General features: G+C 37.0%; 1 protein-coding gene across 3 annotated transcripts in view; it reads left to right on the forward strand.

The window, feature by feature from the left end:
• The window catches only part of LOC121360694 (transducin-like enhancer protein 1), an 81,386-nt gene that overhangs the window by 40,785 nt on the left and 23,520 nt on the right, over positions 1–17,081 (forward strand). The window contains exons 7-13 of one of the 3 annotated variants that reach the window (XM_041480736.1): positions 188–392; positions 1,138–1,154; positions 9,022–9,138; positions 12,228–12,281; positions 13,887–14,039; positions 14,844–14,988; positions 15,685–15,875. In XM_041480736.1, the coding sequence (XP_041336670.1) occupies positions 188–392; positions 1,138–1,154; positions 9,022–9,138; positions 12,228–12,281; positions 13,887–14,039; positions 14,844–14,988; positions 15,685–15,875 (882 nt within the window). The remainder of the gene's footprint in view (positions 1–187; positions 393–1,137; positions 1,155–9,021; positions 9,139–12,227; positions 12,282–13,886; positions 14,040–14,843; positions 14,989–15,684; positions 15,876–17,081) is intronic. The other 2 variants (XM_041480737.1, XM_041480738.1) reach the window with 2 other exon arrangements.

Raw genomic sequence — 17,081 nt, forward strand, 5'->3', positions numbered from 1 at the left:
AGACAGCATGATACAATGCAGTGTATATAGTGAGGTGGGTTAAAGGGGAGGGACTAGATTAAGAGGAAACAAATTAATGTCAAAATGCACTATAGATTGTCAATAATTAACCAAACTTCTGCCTTATCCTTCCCAAACTATGTGCTGTACATTGTTCATCTGGGGATGATGATACCACTGGGAACAGCAGCAGCAGTTGCAGGCTCAGCATCTCTCCCATGGCCATGGACCTCCAGTGCCTCTAACGCCTCATCCATCAGGACTTCAGCCTCCAGGAATCCCTCCACTTGGAAGCAGTGCTGGCCTTCTTGCCCTCTCCAGTGCTTTGGGTGGGCAGTCTCACTTGGCAATAAAAGATGACAAGAAGCATCACGATGCAGACCACCACAGAGGTGAGAGGCATGGCAGGCCTGATTAGGACATTGTCAAATTTGCGCATTGCTGCAAATTATATGCATCTCTAAAGAATTCAAGTTATATAGAACGAAAAAAAAAAAACTGTTGGCAAACTTTAAAATGTCTGCATATAAACCACTGAAGAAAAATTCAGCTTGGAATTTTTCAATATTTTAAAGGGGATCACTGGGTGTCACCTGCTCTATGCTTTGCAGGGCCTTTTGACATCCTGGTAAATGCTTAGTTGTAATAGCAGTGGCCTGCACCATATTGTGGAAAATTGTTAAACTGCATAATGGTGATTTTTTTCAAAGAAAGTAATGTTGTTAAATGGGTGGGTGGGAAGGTAGGGGGAACAAGAAGCTAAATTTTGAAGTGAATGTGTTCAAACAAAATATTTAGGTAATTGCATCTGTTACTTTAGTTTCATAAGCTTAAATTCTAGTACCCAGTTAAATACTGGGCAAAATTGCACTTGACTAATTTTTGAAAAGAAAATAATTTATTCTGTCTTGAAATAAAACTAGGCTTTGTGTATGGTTAAACTGTAAATCATGTTTACAAAAGACTGTAATTTTCAGGAAATCACTGTATTAGGAATGTGCAATGACTTATATAAATAAAAGCCATTTTAAAACTGTTTGGGGCTTGTGTTCTAATTTTTTTCCCCCCTTTTTTATTTCTGTTCTTGCCTCTGTGTCTGAACGGGCATGTCTGTCCATTTCTTGGTTGCGGGAGCAGACAGAGAGCCAGGCACAGTAAGTACCAACATTCCTGCTAACGTTTCCATTTCCAGTAATGTAATAATCAGATGATGTGCTGTTTGTCTGTTTTGTCTTCCTTTTAGTTATTTTCATGATGCAAGGCATATGTGTTTTCTGTTAAGATATGTCTTGGCTTATGCAGAACACCAGATCATCTGTTTGATGGACTGTATGAAGGAGTCTTGTTTCTGAACAGAATGCTTTTAGGTGAACTGGAACTTTAGTTAGCTTGTTGAAGGCAGAAAGGGGGAACGAAGCTGCAAATCAAAAAGGACGTTGCAAATATTGCATTTTAGGTCCAGAGTTAAGATTTTTGGTCTCTAGGATTTTCAGGAATTAGAGTTGGATAACAGGTGAGGAATTTAAGTGTGAGAATTTTAAATATGTCATGATAGTGTCTGGCCCTAGGAGGCTCTTTTAACTGCATCTGTTTACGCCATACTAATGTCATTACTACTTAATTTGTGCTTCAGGTATAACTCCTACAGCGATACTCTTTTCCCTTAGACATAAGCTGTAATAGAATTGGCCTTGTCTGAAAAGTCCTCTAAAGAACTACTTGCTGCTTTTCATGCTGTTTTGTTTTGAGTGATATTGCTCTATTAATCTGTTAGAGATGGTCGTGTGCAACTTAATTCAAGTAACAAAGCTGATTGTGTTTATGTCGCAGATTAATTTGGGCTCTATTTTGTTCCTTTTTTCAATTACAAAAGACAAGAACTAGGAAAAGTTATTTGACAAATAGCTGTACAGTACTAAACTTCTGACTTTTATTACTGCTTATTTAATATATATATGAGATTTGTTTGACAGTTATTTACTGGAAACTATCTGCATATCTTTTGCAGTAGTTTTTTAGTTTTAGATTACTAAGCAAGAAGCATTCATTTCAGCTTGCTTAATGTTATTGATGACAGTGTATCTGCAGAAATAATTTTAAGCTGGCTTTTTATGAAGTCTCTGACTTATTAAGGGCTTTTTGCTCTTTGTGGGACATACTTCTTTGAGTTCTGTTAGTTGGCTGCAGGAATCCCTAGCTAGTAATGGCTCTGTGTTTTGTTTTGATTGTTATGTTTCCTGTCCTTGCTCTGGTTGGTCCCAGCTTCCCCTGCCCTGTCCATCATGTAATTTGGTTAAATTAAGTTTAATTTTAAATCGTTTTGGTCGAGGGTTTGAATTTAAAATCAGGTGCTTAGCATTGTGAAATTTGGACTCTGAATTAATCTTCTAGCTGAGAATAGTTCTTGCCTATGGAAGGAAAACTATGAAAAATTAAACCTCACTTTTGGGTTGTGGGAGAGTTGCAGGATCACTTGTTTAGTTTACTATGGATGTAAATTTTACTTAAACTATGTAAAGTTGTTGCTGCAGTTGCTTCTGTATCCATATGTCTAACTGATGATTGCTTGCTTATTACCTGGAGCAGACTGTTTTTATGCCGGTTTTATCAGTAATTAACTTTTAAATAATCTGAGGCTTTACATCATAAAGGAATTTTGCCATGTGGATATATTGAGTTTTGGATACTACACTATAGTCATTCTAGTTTCCTTTTGGTCTCAGTGCAGGATAATACTGCATAGCTAACTTAAACTTTAATAGCTGAATACAGGTGAACTTGAACTGAAAATTGCTTAAATACGTTGTTACATCAAAATCTTAACAGTAAAGGACACCTTCAATGAAAGAATAATTCAAGAGATAGTTAAGTCCAACTCTAAAATGATCAGCTGGGAATTATGGGCTCTTCAAACATCTCTAATTCTCTTGTATTTTTAATGGAATGTTCTCCTAATGTAAAATACATTTTTAAGGATAATAGGAAATGGGTTCCAAGTACACAAGGGATAGCAGCAGGTCTGTTTGGTTATTATGTGCGGTTGAAATCACTTTATAACATCCGGGTCATGAAGATAAAATCAGTTTGATTTTCAGAATAACATTTTAAAAGTAATGGTGCTGCTAAAAACCCTGACAGGCACGCTTTCGTCATCCAAGAACCAAACACCAGGCTGTTTGTAAGTTACCTGAATTCACCATGATGTTTGGTATTACTGTGCAGTTCTACATTATGATTTCCATCAAATATGTCTAGCATGACCTTCAAGCACAATCAGTAGAAGCTAACAGCTCAAAATGTCAGTTTGAGAAGTTAAAATTTAGCACCTGTCTATGGGGTATTAAATTGAGTTTTTATGATACAAGTTTAGGTTAAAGCATGCTGTGACAGATTGGAGCATATTAATTTTTAAATTAGATGTGGATTTATTTTTTTTAAAGTCTCCTTAAGCAGTAATGAGCTTTTATGTATTGTATGTGTAGAAATGCACCAAAATTAGTGACATTCTTGTATTTATAAATTAATATACAGACGTGGTTTAATTATTTTTTATTTTGACAGTTTAACTACTTTTGTTATATCTAAATAGCAAGGGCTACATTTTTCTTTTATATATTAGCTCAAGTTACAGAAAGTAAAATGAAAAAAATTTTTTTGGTAAATGTATGTTTGTGTAATGAGTAAGTTAGTAATAATAGTATGCTTCCTACATGAATGCTAAAACCATGTTGTCAGATGTAAATTGCGTGCCTACGTGGGTAATGGCTGGTGGGTTTTGGCAGATTTATCTCTTAACCATCCCAAAGTGGGTCGTGTTATTATGCAAATGCAGGCATCCCTTCTAATGTGGCAAATTCTGACTGCAGGTAGTGAGGCCAGGCAAAGGACTTCTGCAACTGAAACTGAAAGATTTAGGACATATCAATGTAAAAGAACTTGGATGTCCACATTTTTTTCTTTAGGAAACATGCTTGCTGCACTTTTCAAACTCATTGTGGGTGTTCATTTATCACTTGTCTTCCCACTGTTCTAGTATCCTGTTTGGACAGCACAGAAGTGCAAATGTTTTGATGCACTATGTTGTAACAGTAGTAATTTTCAGACAGTGAAATCTTACTTCATTATGTGCTTTAGGATTTACATTAGTTGGTAGTTATCTTTTGTCCTCATGAAAAATACTGAGCTTATTTTCTAAGGCCTAGGAAGTACTCATAAATTTTCCCAGACGTTTTTTTTGCCTTCATTGTTAAGTGTAAATATTGCTATTGTTTTGTAAAGTGAATGCTCTTTTCCTACAGTAGAAAAATATTCTGTGCCCTGAGCTCTCTATCCTATTCTTTACATCCCAGTCTTGGAGAAGGTGGGCATGAACAACTGAGTGATACTTTTTTGAAGATACTATGTGTAAGCTGTTTTTGTTTTCTGTTTTAATTCTTTTAATGGGGGGAAGAAATTAATAAAAGTTGTTACATGTAAGTTTAGGTATTGATCAGCATACCACAAGTATGTTTCTTGGACTTTTTGAAGAAAGAATGGCTCCAGACGTTGCTCATATGTAAGAGCTCTGGGTTGCTATGTTGCAGTTTAGTTTGTAGCTGATAGAAGGCAGCATAAGGTTGATTGGAAAGGGCAATGGAGTTGAGGTGGTCTGGTAAAAATTTTTATGGATATCTTGATTTTGAAAAACAGTAGCTCAAAAATACTGAAATCAACTTATTCCTTGTTAAAGTCTTGTGATTATAAAATCAATATAAATTAAAATGGTGCTTGAATAAAAGGTGAGGTCAAGCATCTTTCCATTAGGAGTAATTTGACACAAAACCTACTGACTTCATAAGTCAGCTTTTGGGTTTCTGACATGCATATTTGCAATAAGCATATTGAACAAATTGAAGTCAATGATTCTGGAGTGGAATAGCTTTGAGTGAAATCTTGTTTTGCCTACCTGGGGTATATTAAAGCCCATCTTCCAGCATCTACTCTATTTCTGTCGGTGAGTCCTAACAAAGAGCAACTGATGTTTTGTTGTTGTTAGACTTGATCCTGTTTTGCCTGTTCAGCAAGGAGGAGCAGCACGTGTTCCTGTCCATTTGTGCATGTCTGTAGGCAGCACTTGTGTGTGGTGCAGCAACAGGGCAGAGGTCCCGTGCATGGTTAAATAAAATAAACACAGAGGCTCTACTGAGCACAGCAGGCAAGCCCAAGTCGTTAGCTGTGGTAACTGGCTGTGATGGCTGGTGGCTGTCCTTGGCATGGATGTACTGCAAGGGAGTGGCCAAGCACAGAGCAAGCCTATGTGTGTGCCCATCTTTGCGGAAAAGGGGAGTGGGAGGACTAAGGAACCCAGCACTAGAGAACATCTTAATTGGGACCAGGTGTAGTTGAACCATGTGCACAGATGTAATGTGAACACTGTTATTTAATTGATGCAATGATCAACATAAAGTCAGTTGTCAGTTCTATATCTACTGTTCTGTATGAAATGTATTATAAGTGCAATAATGGGATAAATGAGATACTGTCAGCCTGCATCTCTGGCACACGTAGTTGAGGTTTGGAAGTGGTTCCTGTGGGGAGCAGTGTGGCAGTCAAAGAGGTGCATTTGAATAATGTGCATTATATTCCTAGTGGGGAACCTACATTCTTTCTGTGCATCAGGACTAGGTTTTTGTTTCGTATTTGCCTTCTGGTGGTTTCAGTATTTAACATTTGCTGGCAGCAGAGTTGCTTTGGGATCACAAGTTGCCTGTTGTACAGCATTTATGCGGTCTGGTAGTTCTGACAGGAAAACACATGAAACTGATTTTGACCACTTCCTCTGATCTGAGCTTCATGATTTGTAAATGTTGCATTGGTAATCCTTAATAAACTGAACTCTTAAGTATGAAAAGAGTATCCTCAGTCATGTATCTAATCTGTTGAAATTAAGACAAAAAAATTGGTGCTGTGCAGTTTCTCTTTAGGATATAAACTGTGCATGTGTATATATGTTTTTGCCCTTTTTGCATAACCTGAATCATTATTGAAGATTTATCCCAGCTGAAAATTTCTGTAGTTATTTTAAAAAATTGCAGCTAAATTAAAAATTCTTGTCCCATTTTTGAAAATAAATCAGTTGTTAGTAGACCTAGTTAGGGGAACTAAACAGATTGCTCTTCTAAAGGAAGAAGATAAGGAAACTCTAATGTTGTCAAACTGTTGCTGCTGATTCTGGCTGGCCCTGTTTGATGGTGGATATACAGCAAGTATAAAGTCTACCAGAGCTAAAATGAGGAAAGGTGGCTTTTAGTGTGCTGTTCTCAGTGTTCTCTGAATGTTAACATTACAGGGGTGAAAGATATTAATAGCCCAAGACTTATATGATCATCTCTTTACCAGTTCTTGTATTTTCATTTATTTAATTTGTTCTTCAGTGTTCTGGATTTACTATTTGCACTATTTTAAAATATTCATATTTTCACATAGTTAAATGAAATCTTAAATATTTGGTAGTTTGAATTATGGTAGTAGTTTACAGTAGCAAGCTGTTTTTTCTTTACCTGGTTTTAGTCACAGTTAGAACATTCTTGAACTTCTGTGGGAAACAAAGCAGGAACTTTTTAATGTTTGAGTTTACTCATAGATTTTGCCGTAAAAACAGCACAATCTTACTTGCAATTTCTGATGTAGCTGTTGGGAAGCTGCTCTACAACAGCTTTCTAGCATGGATGCTCTGATCACAGAGAACAGTGGTTTAAATTAATGTGGTAAGTTATAGAAAGGTGGTGTAAATATGACCATGGGGGATGTGTTTTGCAGAATAAGCTTGCGATACAATTACATGTTTGTGTGAGAAACCATTAGTCTTTTAGAGAAAAAACAAATCTAATAATATTTGTTTGCTGTTTAGGACACAGTGGGAGCTGGGATTTCCTATGTTATATTTTACAATTTTGAAATTCTACAAGACAAACACATAAAATATTGCCAGCATTGTCTAGTTAGACTAAATTTAAAAAGAAAAAAAAAATCAGCTATTGTAGTTATGCCTATAGGTTGTCAGATTTTGCAAGCTGTAACTCCAAATAGCAGGTTTGCTAATTTTTTTTTCAGATGTTGCCTCTTTGCCACCTTTCTGCCATTCACTTTTTTGTTTTTGGAAATTAAAGTGAGGAGCTGACTTTATTCTCTTAACTGCATTTGTTTTAATTGTTTTAATCTAAATTCTTCAATAGAAAAATAGATACCTAATTATTTTTATTAAGGAAAGTATCTCTTAACCAAAAGACTTTCTTCCTTAAGAGGAAGACACCTCTGGTCAAGTTTAAATTGACATCTTGCTTCTTAAGGTGTTTCTACTGCTTCTTAAGATGTTTCTACTGCTGCAAGCATGATGGATGTAACATTAAAATATTGAAAATTAGTTTTAATGGTTTTCAGGGTAGTGAATCCCTGAATTTGTGTGCATCTGGGAGGGGATAAGGGGTTAAATTCCAAATGTATTTGTCAAGGCAATTAGTTCAATGATCCAACAAGCCCACCTTTTAGCCACAAAACATTTCGGTAAAGACATCATTTTGAGCTTCTTTATACTGAATTTCAATAGACCCTCCTATATGCTTTATGTAAGCCCTTTGGCATTTGTTTAGCTTGAATAGTCATGAATAAAAGAGCTTAGAGTTGGCTTTAAAGTGCAGCTTCTGAATTAGGAAAAAGGGGATTCAGATTGCCTTATGTACCCTGTTTCCTTGTCCTTCTCCTTGGGGCTAAACATTTGTGTCTGAGCAAGACTATCTTGATGTCTTCAGGTTTTAAAGGGGAAGCTATTCAGTGCACAGTTCACTGGCTATTTGAGTGTATAAGTTTATGATATATTACAAGTAAATATCTCTATCTCTTGGGTCGATCTAGATATGTCCTTTGAGGGCTTACACTGAAATTCATGTTTTGGTATTAGACTTCTCTCTTGAGAAAGATACGTGTATGGATGTAAACGCGTGTTTACTTATATATTTGTGTGAGCCTATATTTATTTATCTAAGCATGTACTTGGCTTTTAGGATCTAGGCTTACCAGGTCTTTGTGAAAGGAGATTTTTTTCTCAACCCATTCAGTATTGTTCACACCATTAACACATCAGTGAACAAATTGCCCTCTTGCATATGCTAATCCTGCACTTAAAAGAACTCATTGTAACACATTTTAATGCTTTAGCTGGAACTGAGATGGAGATGGGAGTCGGGAATCACAGGCATATCAAATTGTCATGTGACTGAAAAATGTCTAAAATGCTCTTTGGGTCAACAGTTTGTACTTAGCATAACTTAGCATGAATGAAAGCAGTCCGTGTAGTTTGAGGAAAAGATTAGTCTTTGCTTTTGTCTTTTGTGTGCCTGTGTTGGCCTCAGTTCTTCAGATCAAGTCTGATTAAGCAACACTTTAGCCTTAATTTCACACTAGTAGTGAATGTTATGCTGGAAGTAAAAATATTTGATCTTTGTTTGCAATACATCTGTTGAGGGAATCCAATTGGAGTTTACTCCAGCTAACAATATAACCGTATTCAGCACATACTTGTTGTTTTAGGCGTTAAAGCCAAGCTGCTGTTTATCTGTCCATACCTGCAGGTGTACATACCAAAGCCTCATCTATTTATGATGTTCTAAAGGTGACTGATCAATCAGATTGTGTAGTGAATTTCTTATATGTAATCTTAAAATTAAAAAAATAATAAAATCGTTGTTACTTGCAAGCCTGCTTCTTCTCCTAAACAATAAATTCAGTTGAATTAATTAGTTAAATAGATGGTGACTGACAAGTGAACTAAACTTTTGGTAAGCTGAACCATGAAAAGCCAAGCTGCTTAGAATGTGTGAAGCTGTACATGTTTGCCTGGAGGACTTTGTTTGGAATTAAGTTGAATTAAAAGGCTAAGTACGTATCACATTTCTAAAACAGCTATCACATCAATTTGAGTTTTTAGGAATATATGGAGGAATCCTAAAAGGAATTTTTGATTGATCTTGTTTTTTGTCTTTACAGAGTAATTCTCTGTTGGTCCCCGACAGTCTACGAAGCACAGATAAACGCAGGAATGGCCCTGAATATGCCAATGACATCAAAAAGAGAAAGGTGGATGATAAGGATTCCAGCCACTATGTAAGCAAATCTGTGTCAAGGAAATGATTAATTTATTTGCACATACTGTGCTTGTATGAGGAATAAAAGAGCTGTGAAGACCAAGGCAACTTTCCTATAGCTGAAGTAGAACATGAATATATGTGCCAGAGAGGCACAAGATTCAAATTTTGGGAAGAGTAGTGCCTCAGTAGTTTGGGGTATTGTGAAGTAAGAGTCCTCAATAGGAGTAGCTGTTTGGGATTCAGTGTGCTCTGGGGCATTTTTCAGAGTTTGAGTGACATTATTTCTGGACTTCTCTAGAAACTGCAGGTTTGTTTGAAATGAAGGATTTTGTTATTGAGAGGAGTTAGGTAAATTTTAATGTTAAGAGGTAAATTTTAATGATAAGTAGTTATTACCATGCTGAGTTATGCATTACAAATTGCATATGCTGTCAAGGTGTACCAACTTACTGAATTTTACTTCTGGCTGATAAGGCAATTTCAACAGAAAGCAAATTGAAATATTGAAAGTTCAGAGTTTTGTGTTCTGCATTTTTAACTAGCTTGCTTGTTGCTTTGTTTTAAAGAGACTCTTCAGTGCAACAATGTGTGTGAACGTCAGAAGGTTCACATAGGCTTTTGACTTCAAGTCTAAATGCTCAGCCAAAACACAGGATGGTACTTAAACAGGCCTAAGAGACTAGGACTGGTGTGTGAGAGTACTGAAAAGCAAAATTCAAGTCAATTAGAACATACTGTACTTTGATACAGCAATAATGTGGCAAATTGTCTGGTTTATGTGATTCAGATCACTAATTAGTTCTTGCTTACTGAAACCCAAGAGAAAATTAGGTGCCATTTTATTTTCTCAGTATTTGGTAGGGTAATTTTTATTTCTTTCCACTTGGATAATATTTTTGAGCAGCTATTAGATATTTTAATGCTGTTAATGGTTTTAGAAGTTGTATTTCCACCACTTTCTAATAATAATGTTTTGATTACAGAAGGGTTTGGCAAACTTCCCCATGTTACTCCCTCAGCTTTAAGGGTTTGATGCTCTATTGGCATTTTTCATTTTAAATATTTGGAGATTAAGCATTCTTAAGCTATGCTTGATATAAAAAGGAAGAAAAAGCTTAACTTGTTTGTTTTTCTTGTGTTTCTACCATAAAGAAATGCAAAAGATGCTCTTGCACAGTAGAAGCAGTTTTTAATCCACATTTTAAGTATGTTTCTGCCCTCTGTTTGTTTGAAATGGATTTTACAGCTAAAGGCAGCATCAAGTTAAAAAATGGAGCAAAGCAAAGATATTGGAAAGTTCCAGATTTATTCCAGTCTTGAAGATAAATTTTTTTTTAAGGTCCACCAATTTAGCAAATACAGATCTGCTGATTTTGAGCTCATTTTAGATTAATCCCTTGTTGGGACAAGGAAATACTGCTTTTGTCAAAAGGAACATAAATGAGTTCTAGGACCTGTAGCTTTTGGAATAAGAATAGAAAGTGAATTTTTTCCCCCTTTTTAACTTATGACTAATTTTCATATTAGTACCTGTGTAGTTTCACTGCATGAATTTATTAGTGAGGAGACCTTTCTGATATTAGTAGAAGTTACTGGAGATGCCTTTGATAGTCGCAGGAAGTTTCTGTTTATTGAGATGACAGAGTCACTAGGGTTCACTTAAACATTGCTTTTCAACTAATTTTGTCCTCCTCTAGAGGGGCGTTTTTGGCAAACAAGTGTCCTTTCTCCCACATTCTCCCACCTGTTCTAGCACTCTGAGTGCTTCATGCTTCTCAAGAGGTGGCAGATAAACGGAGCTGAAGCTTCCATGTTCTTTGTTTTCACCTGTGGATTGGATAGCTTCCTGAGTAGCAAATAGAGTGACCATTCTGTGTCCAGCAGCACTCTTGGATCCCTATTATGTTTCTGTTATTTCTTGGAGTAAGATTCAGCTGTTAACAGAAGAGAAGGGTTGAAACTACCTGTTGGTTAGGGAGTATTTTTCAGTTGGATTTTTGGGGTTTTTTTTTGATTGGTTGGCTGGTTGGTTTTGGGTTTTTTCTTTGGTTGCTTTTGGGGGGCTTGGTTTTGTTTTTATAACAAAAAACATTGTGGCCTGAAGTGAGAAAAGTATTTAGCTTCATGTGTGAAAGCTCAGACACTTTGAAAGCAAGAGATGGAGGACAATTGAGCAATCTTGTATGTCTGGTTTGTTTGCGTACAAGCTTTTTAACTAAAAGTAGTACTTTTATTGGAAATGTCAAACTTCTTCCCACAAAAATTTTAAAGTTTTGACATTCACTTCATTTCTTTGTTTGATTTTGAGTCAAGACTTGCCTTCTGATTGAAACACTCTGGGATGCTGTGGAAATCACTAGACCTCTGTATCAGAATGTGTCTGCTGGGGGCATCCTGGCCTCTATTGGCGAGAGGGACCAGGATGCACTACAGTAACAGCAATCATTAGTAGACCAGCTCAGGTGAACATCAATCTAAGTGAAATAGTCAAAATGCAGTTTGACAAGCTGCAGTAGAATATTTCTGTTTAGGAACGTCCAAGTATTTTGCTTTTCTTGGACAGAAATGTTGAAATTCCTTGGCATTTCTGAAGTTTTTTCTTCCCAGAACTTTTGATTTCAAAACTTGCCTTTCTGAAAAAAGGGGGAAAATGGTACTATCACTTTAAGGAAGATGATTCATCAGACATGCCAAAAAGCTCTACTTTCCTGAGATCTGTTTTTTGGCATTTTTCCAGGTATGCACAAACAGTACTTTCTCTAAATTAACAGAAGATTAGTGTATGAACAGAGTACCTTTCTCTTTTAGGAGAAGTGATGACACTGTTTATGATGATAATAAAGGAGGGGTTTTGGACCATCTTGCACGGATGCTGAGATCCCCATTTTTCAACTAGTTCTACCTTATTTAGGTTTTACTATTACAGCAGAAATAAGGTGTTGTGTTTCTTTTTTAATTATTCTCCCTACTGCTAATAACTTAATGAAAGGCTGTTTGTTTTTTGTTTAGGAAAAACAAAAAATGTCTGAGTAGATGCATAGTCTTTCTGTCTGGGCTCTTATTGTACTAATTGAAATGAACACTATATTTATTTATTTTTAATAGGACAGTGATGGGGACAAGAGTGACGATAACTTGGTTGTAGATGTATCCAATGAGGTAACTTTTTTCATTTTTGTAGTCTTGACGTTTGCCCAAAGGTGAAAGGAAAAGTACATTTAGTTGTTAGAAGAAAAATAATCTTCTGTGGATATGTTAAAATATTCACAACTTCTCCTTTTTATTAGTACTATGTCTTCCTCTGAGCTTTTTCTGGTTGCCTTCTCAGTTTTTCCTTCTGCTGCTTTGTCCAGGTCTGTTCTCTCCGCAGTTAACATTCTGACACTTCACAGCTGCTCTGTAGTGTAGAGGGTTGTGCTGAGCTGCATGTGGAAGGCTGAGGTTTTCAAACTCCTGTCTTGAATGAAAAAGGAAGACATTATCTAATGTTATATTTCATAGTAGGATTGTTATTTTAAAAATTACCTTAAAAATTGCTTGTAGTTTTATCTCCTACGTTAAAAGACATTTTCCAGAAATGGTGTTTTTTCAGAATGAAGTTAGTTTACAAGATTTTCCAGAGATTGTAGATGCTTTTTTTTTTTCTCCAGGGCTGAGATTTGGTAATGGCATCAAGGTAAAGAGATGGGTGCTCCCTTTTCTTCATCTTTTATTTCATATAACACACAGATTTAGGAAGGCTGAATACGGTAGTGAGGTTCTTCAGGTCTGTGAAAAATACACGGAGAGAAGCTGGTAGAGAGAAAGGTGCCCTCAGTAGCCCGAGGTGCCCAAACAATGTCAGCCAAGTAGAAAAATGGGTGTCCAACTAGTGATTTTAGTAATCCTTTCAGAAGGTTGGTTTACAATGAAACTGCTTAATAATCAGTCAGTAGACTTATTGCCCTTTTGTGAGGTGTGATTTCTCCCTGGTGCTATTCTTATGAGCCAGAGAGCGTGGAGAACCTGCAGAGCTCTGATAGCATTGTAACTCATGGGGCTGGCTATTTCAAGTTAAAGTAAATGCAGAGAGTGCCTCTGGAACAGAGCAAAATAATCACCTGAGGTGATTTCAGTTTTTCTGTAGATGTAAGTGGCAAGGCGATTACAGATGGTGTTTAGCAAAAATGTGACAGCTATTATGGCATATAAAGATCCCTGTATGGGCCATTCCACTTAAGAGCTGGACTCAATGATCCTTGTGGGTCTCTTCCAACTCAAAATACTCTGTGAAATCTGTGAAGGCATGAGTCTGCCTCTTCTGAAGGCAGAGATAAGCAAGGTCTTTATCACCTATAAGAGGTTATTGAAATGTTTATTGCGAGTAGCAGAGCGTGGAGAACGTACATGATAGGAACTGTGTCAAGTTACTGTAGTTTCTGTGGTCTTCCTTGCTCCTACCACGTTTACTGCACTTGCTTTAGTTTGTACTTAGGTATGCTTTGCAAGCTCTGTGCTTGAAAACAATTTATGATTACATGTAGTGTAAAATAAAAACATATTCCTTATTATATGACTTTATGTACTTCTCTAGGCTGATGAAGGGATTTCAGCTTTTTTTCTACAAAGATAACAAAACGTCTTGTCATTTGCACTTACTGTTTAAATTCTTATAGTTTGGTGGGTTGTTGTTTTTTTTTTTTTCCTCCCATAGACCCCTTAGTGGTGTTTGTATACCAGTTTATGACACAGTTCTACACTGTTCTTCCCTTCCCATTGTTTTAGGATCCTTCTTCCCCAAGGGCAAGTCCCACTCATTCACCACGTGAAAATGGTATCGATAAAGCCCGCCTACTGAAGAAGGATGCCTCCAGCAGTCCAGCATCTACAGCCTCTTCAGGAAGTTCCACGTCACTCAAATCCAAGGAAATGGGTCTGGTAGGTAGCAGTCAGTGGTCCAGTTAGTCTTCTTTCTTACAAAATCTGACTCTCCATTCTTCTGCAATTACTTGTGGCACAAATTACCTCTCAGTGAAATTGCCTTCTGTTTTTCCAGATCTTTAAAGTATTATTGAGCTTTCTTCCTCATCTGTATCTTCTGCCTTGTTTTGATTTCTTATATTTCCTACATTTCTGTCAAATGAGTTGCAAATTTATTACAAGGAACAAGAGTTGCTTAAGCATTGGTTTGGTGGTTTTTTTGGAAGCAATAACTTACGGTTTAACATGGCCTGTATATAGTCACTAAGAAGTTCTTCAGGTTTTTGTTAAATTCTTCTAAATAGGCTGTTATTCCTTGCAGACTCTTTCTTGTAGTATCCCTAACAATTTTTTTTAATGCTCTGTGTCATGGGGTTTTTTTGCTACACATCAACTATGTTGGTATTTTGGTTTTGCAGTTAGATTTTCTGTGTCACAAAATAATTGAGATATTAATGATTTCAAACTAAAGTAATGCATACTGTATTTTCCTGAAGAAAAAAATGAGCTCAGGCATTCCTTTTTATATGTCAGTAGAAGAGGGAAAATAACTTCCTACGTTTCTTATTTTAATTTTGGCAGCAATCAAAAAGGTCAACATTTCTCTCTCACGAGTTAATGTTGTCAGCATTGTGTGGATTTATGAAAATTGGCTGAGGGACTAGGTAGTAGGTGCCCAGCATCCCAGCTGCTGTTGTGATAAATTGTATAATATGGCCTGGATTAAAAATAATACTCATTTAATTTGTTTAATGATACCAGCATGAAAAAGCCAGCACGCCTGTTCTGAAATCCAGCACACCAACTCCTCGAGGTGATGTGCCAACCCCAGGCACTAGTGCAACTCCAGGACTCCGTCCAGGCCTTGGCAAACCTCCAACAATGGACCCTCTGGTTAACCAAGCTGGTAAATGCATTACCTCATGGTTTTTTACGGTTCCAAAATTAATCTTTTTTTTACACATGTGACTGCTAACTAAATATAATGCTTTGTTCTTGATATCAAGAGAGGGCTTGATGAGAAGCAGATGTTTGGATTATCAGGAGTTTGAATATCTTTCTGTCTCTTAGTCTTCTTTGTTTACTTTTGTCTTTATCTTTTTTTGCAAATAATCCAGAGACTGAATGTAATATAAAAAGACTTCTCAGAAGTTTCTGGTACTTATTCTGTATGCAATCTCTTCCACAGTCTTTGTCTGAGTCTACTAATATTTGCTGCAGTGCACAGCTTGACAAATGCCGGGGGAAGTTTACTTTTGCTATTCAGGCTGGTACACACAGTTGCTTCAGACGTGAGCTGTGTAAACCATGTCTGTCAGCTTTACTGCTTAATTTGGCAAAGAAGAGATTAATGTAAACAGGGGAATATTACAGAAATGGAAATAGGTAATGCTAGAAGAGATTGCTAGAAGTAATCAGCAAGTTCAGACTTCAGTAGGTCTTATTTACACTGAAAAGAGCTGGTGGTACTGACAGATTATGGCAATGTTTCTTGACAGCGTGTGAGAGGGGAAGGTAAGGTGTTTTAGGCGAGAAAAAAAGGGGCTTTTTTCCTGTATGCAGGAATACATAAATAAACCCCCTTAATTTTGCTATTCTGTAGCTGCAGGTTTGCGGACACCGTTGGCAGTACCAGGACCATACCCTGCTCCCTTTGGAATGGTACCTCATGCTGGCATGAATGGAGAGTTAACCAGTCCAGGGGCAGCCTATGCCAGTCTGCACAATATGTCACCCCAGATGAGTGCTGCTGCTGCTGCAGCTGCCGTGGTTGCCTATGGAAGATCTCCTATGGTAGGCCATACGTTGCATGCAATCTCAGTCCTGTGAGTTGTGGTTCACTGAGAAAAGTTGCATGCTTCATTTAGCACTGCAGAATTCCCATCTCATAACAGTGCCAGAGGCTTGACAGCTTCACTGCCTGCTTCACTGCATGCTTCACTTTGCTGTGTGGCTGAAGAAACAAATTTGCACCTTGAAAACAAAGAATTTCAGTGTATTAATGTATGTTTTCTTTGTCCTTCACCTTCATCGGGGCTTTAACTGATGAATAAATGCCAAAAAATTTTGTGCTGATGTAAATGAAAAAGTAATTTCATACACACGAAGTATTTCACTGTAGCTGTGGACATCTGCTATTTTGTTGCTGAACCACATTTGTATTCCATATAGACATAACAAATTAATCATTAAGCATGTAAAAGTCTTTTTATCTGGGTCTCTATCCCTATATTTTTTTGGGCTTTTTTGTGGAAATCAACCTGAGAAGTTGGTCAGTACCTATTTTGGACTCTGAGATCAGATGTATTAAGAATAGTTGCTGTTGTGGGTATAGTAAGTAAATGGAACCTGGTAGTTACAGTGGCTGTCACACAGAATAACCTAGGGGCCTGATTCTGTAAACATGAGCTTGATGGCAGCTTTCTGCATAGAAAACTTACCTGCTTGTAAATTTGCAAAGTTGGATTTTTATGCTTGTCAACTTCCCATTATTGTTTCTATGACCACTTTTTTCAAACTGGTAAAGAGGGCTTTTGTGTGAAAATGTGCAAATTTTAAATAGCCTACACCTTCCTTTTAAAGCAGTAACAGTGTTTATTCTAGTATAGTGTTCAGAAGAAAAACAAAGTCTTTTTGGTCCAGAATTTCTGGTTGGATTATTTGATAAACATACTCAAGATATAAAAATTCAGTGGAATTGCAGTATGTAAAGAGAATGTTGGTTTTTTTTTTAAGCTATGGACGAGCTTGTTTGCACCCCACAATGTGTCTGAGAGATCTCTCAGCTGCTGTGCCCACACAGAATGCTGTGAAGGCATTGAGACCCTAGCTGGGGCCCAGAGCTACTTTCCAGCACCACACTGTGCCAGCCTGAGTACGTGCTAGCTCTCAGGAGTGAAGAGCACTGGCATAGCTTGGTGCTGACATGGACTCTGATTCCAGGGCTAACACAGAACTCTTCCCGCTAACCAGGACTGCTGGATAATGCTCAGTGTGAAT

The sequence above is a fragment of the Pyrgilauda ruficollis genome, unplaced genomic scaffold, assembly GCF_017590135.1.
Source record: "Pyrgilauda ruficollis isolate IOZ18807 unplaced genomic scaffold, ASM1759013v1 scaffold53, whole genome shotgun sequence".
Lineage (NCBI taxonomy): Eukaryota > Metazoa > Chordata > Aves > Passeriformes > Passeridae > Pyrgilauda > Pyrgilauda ruficollis.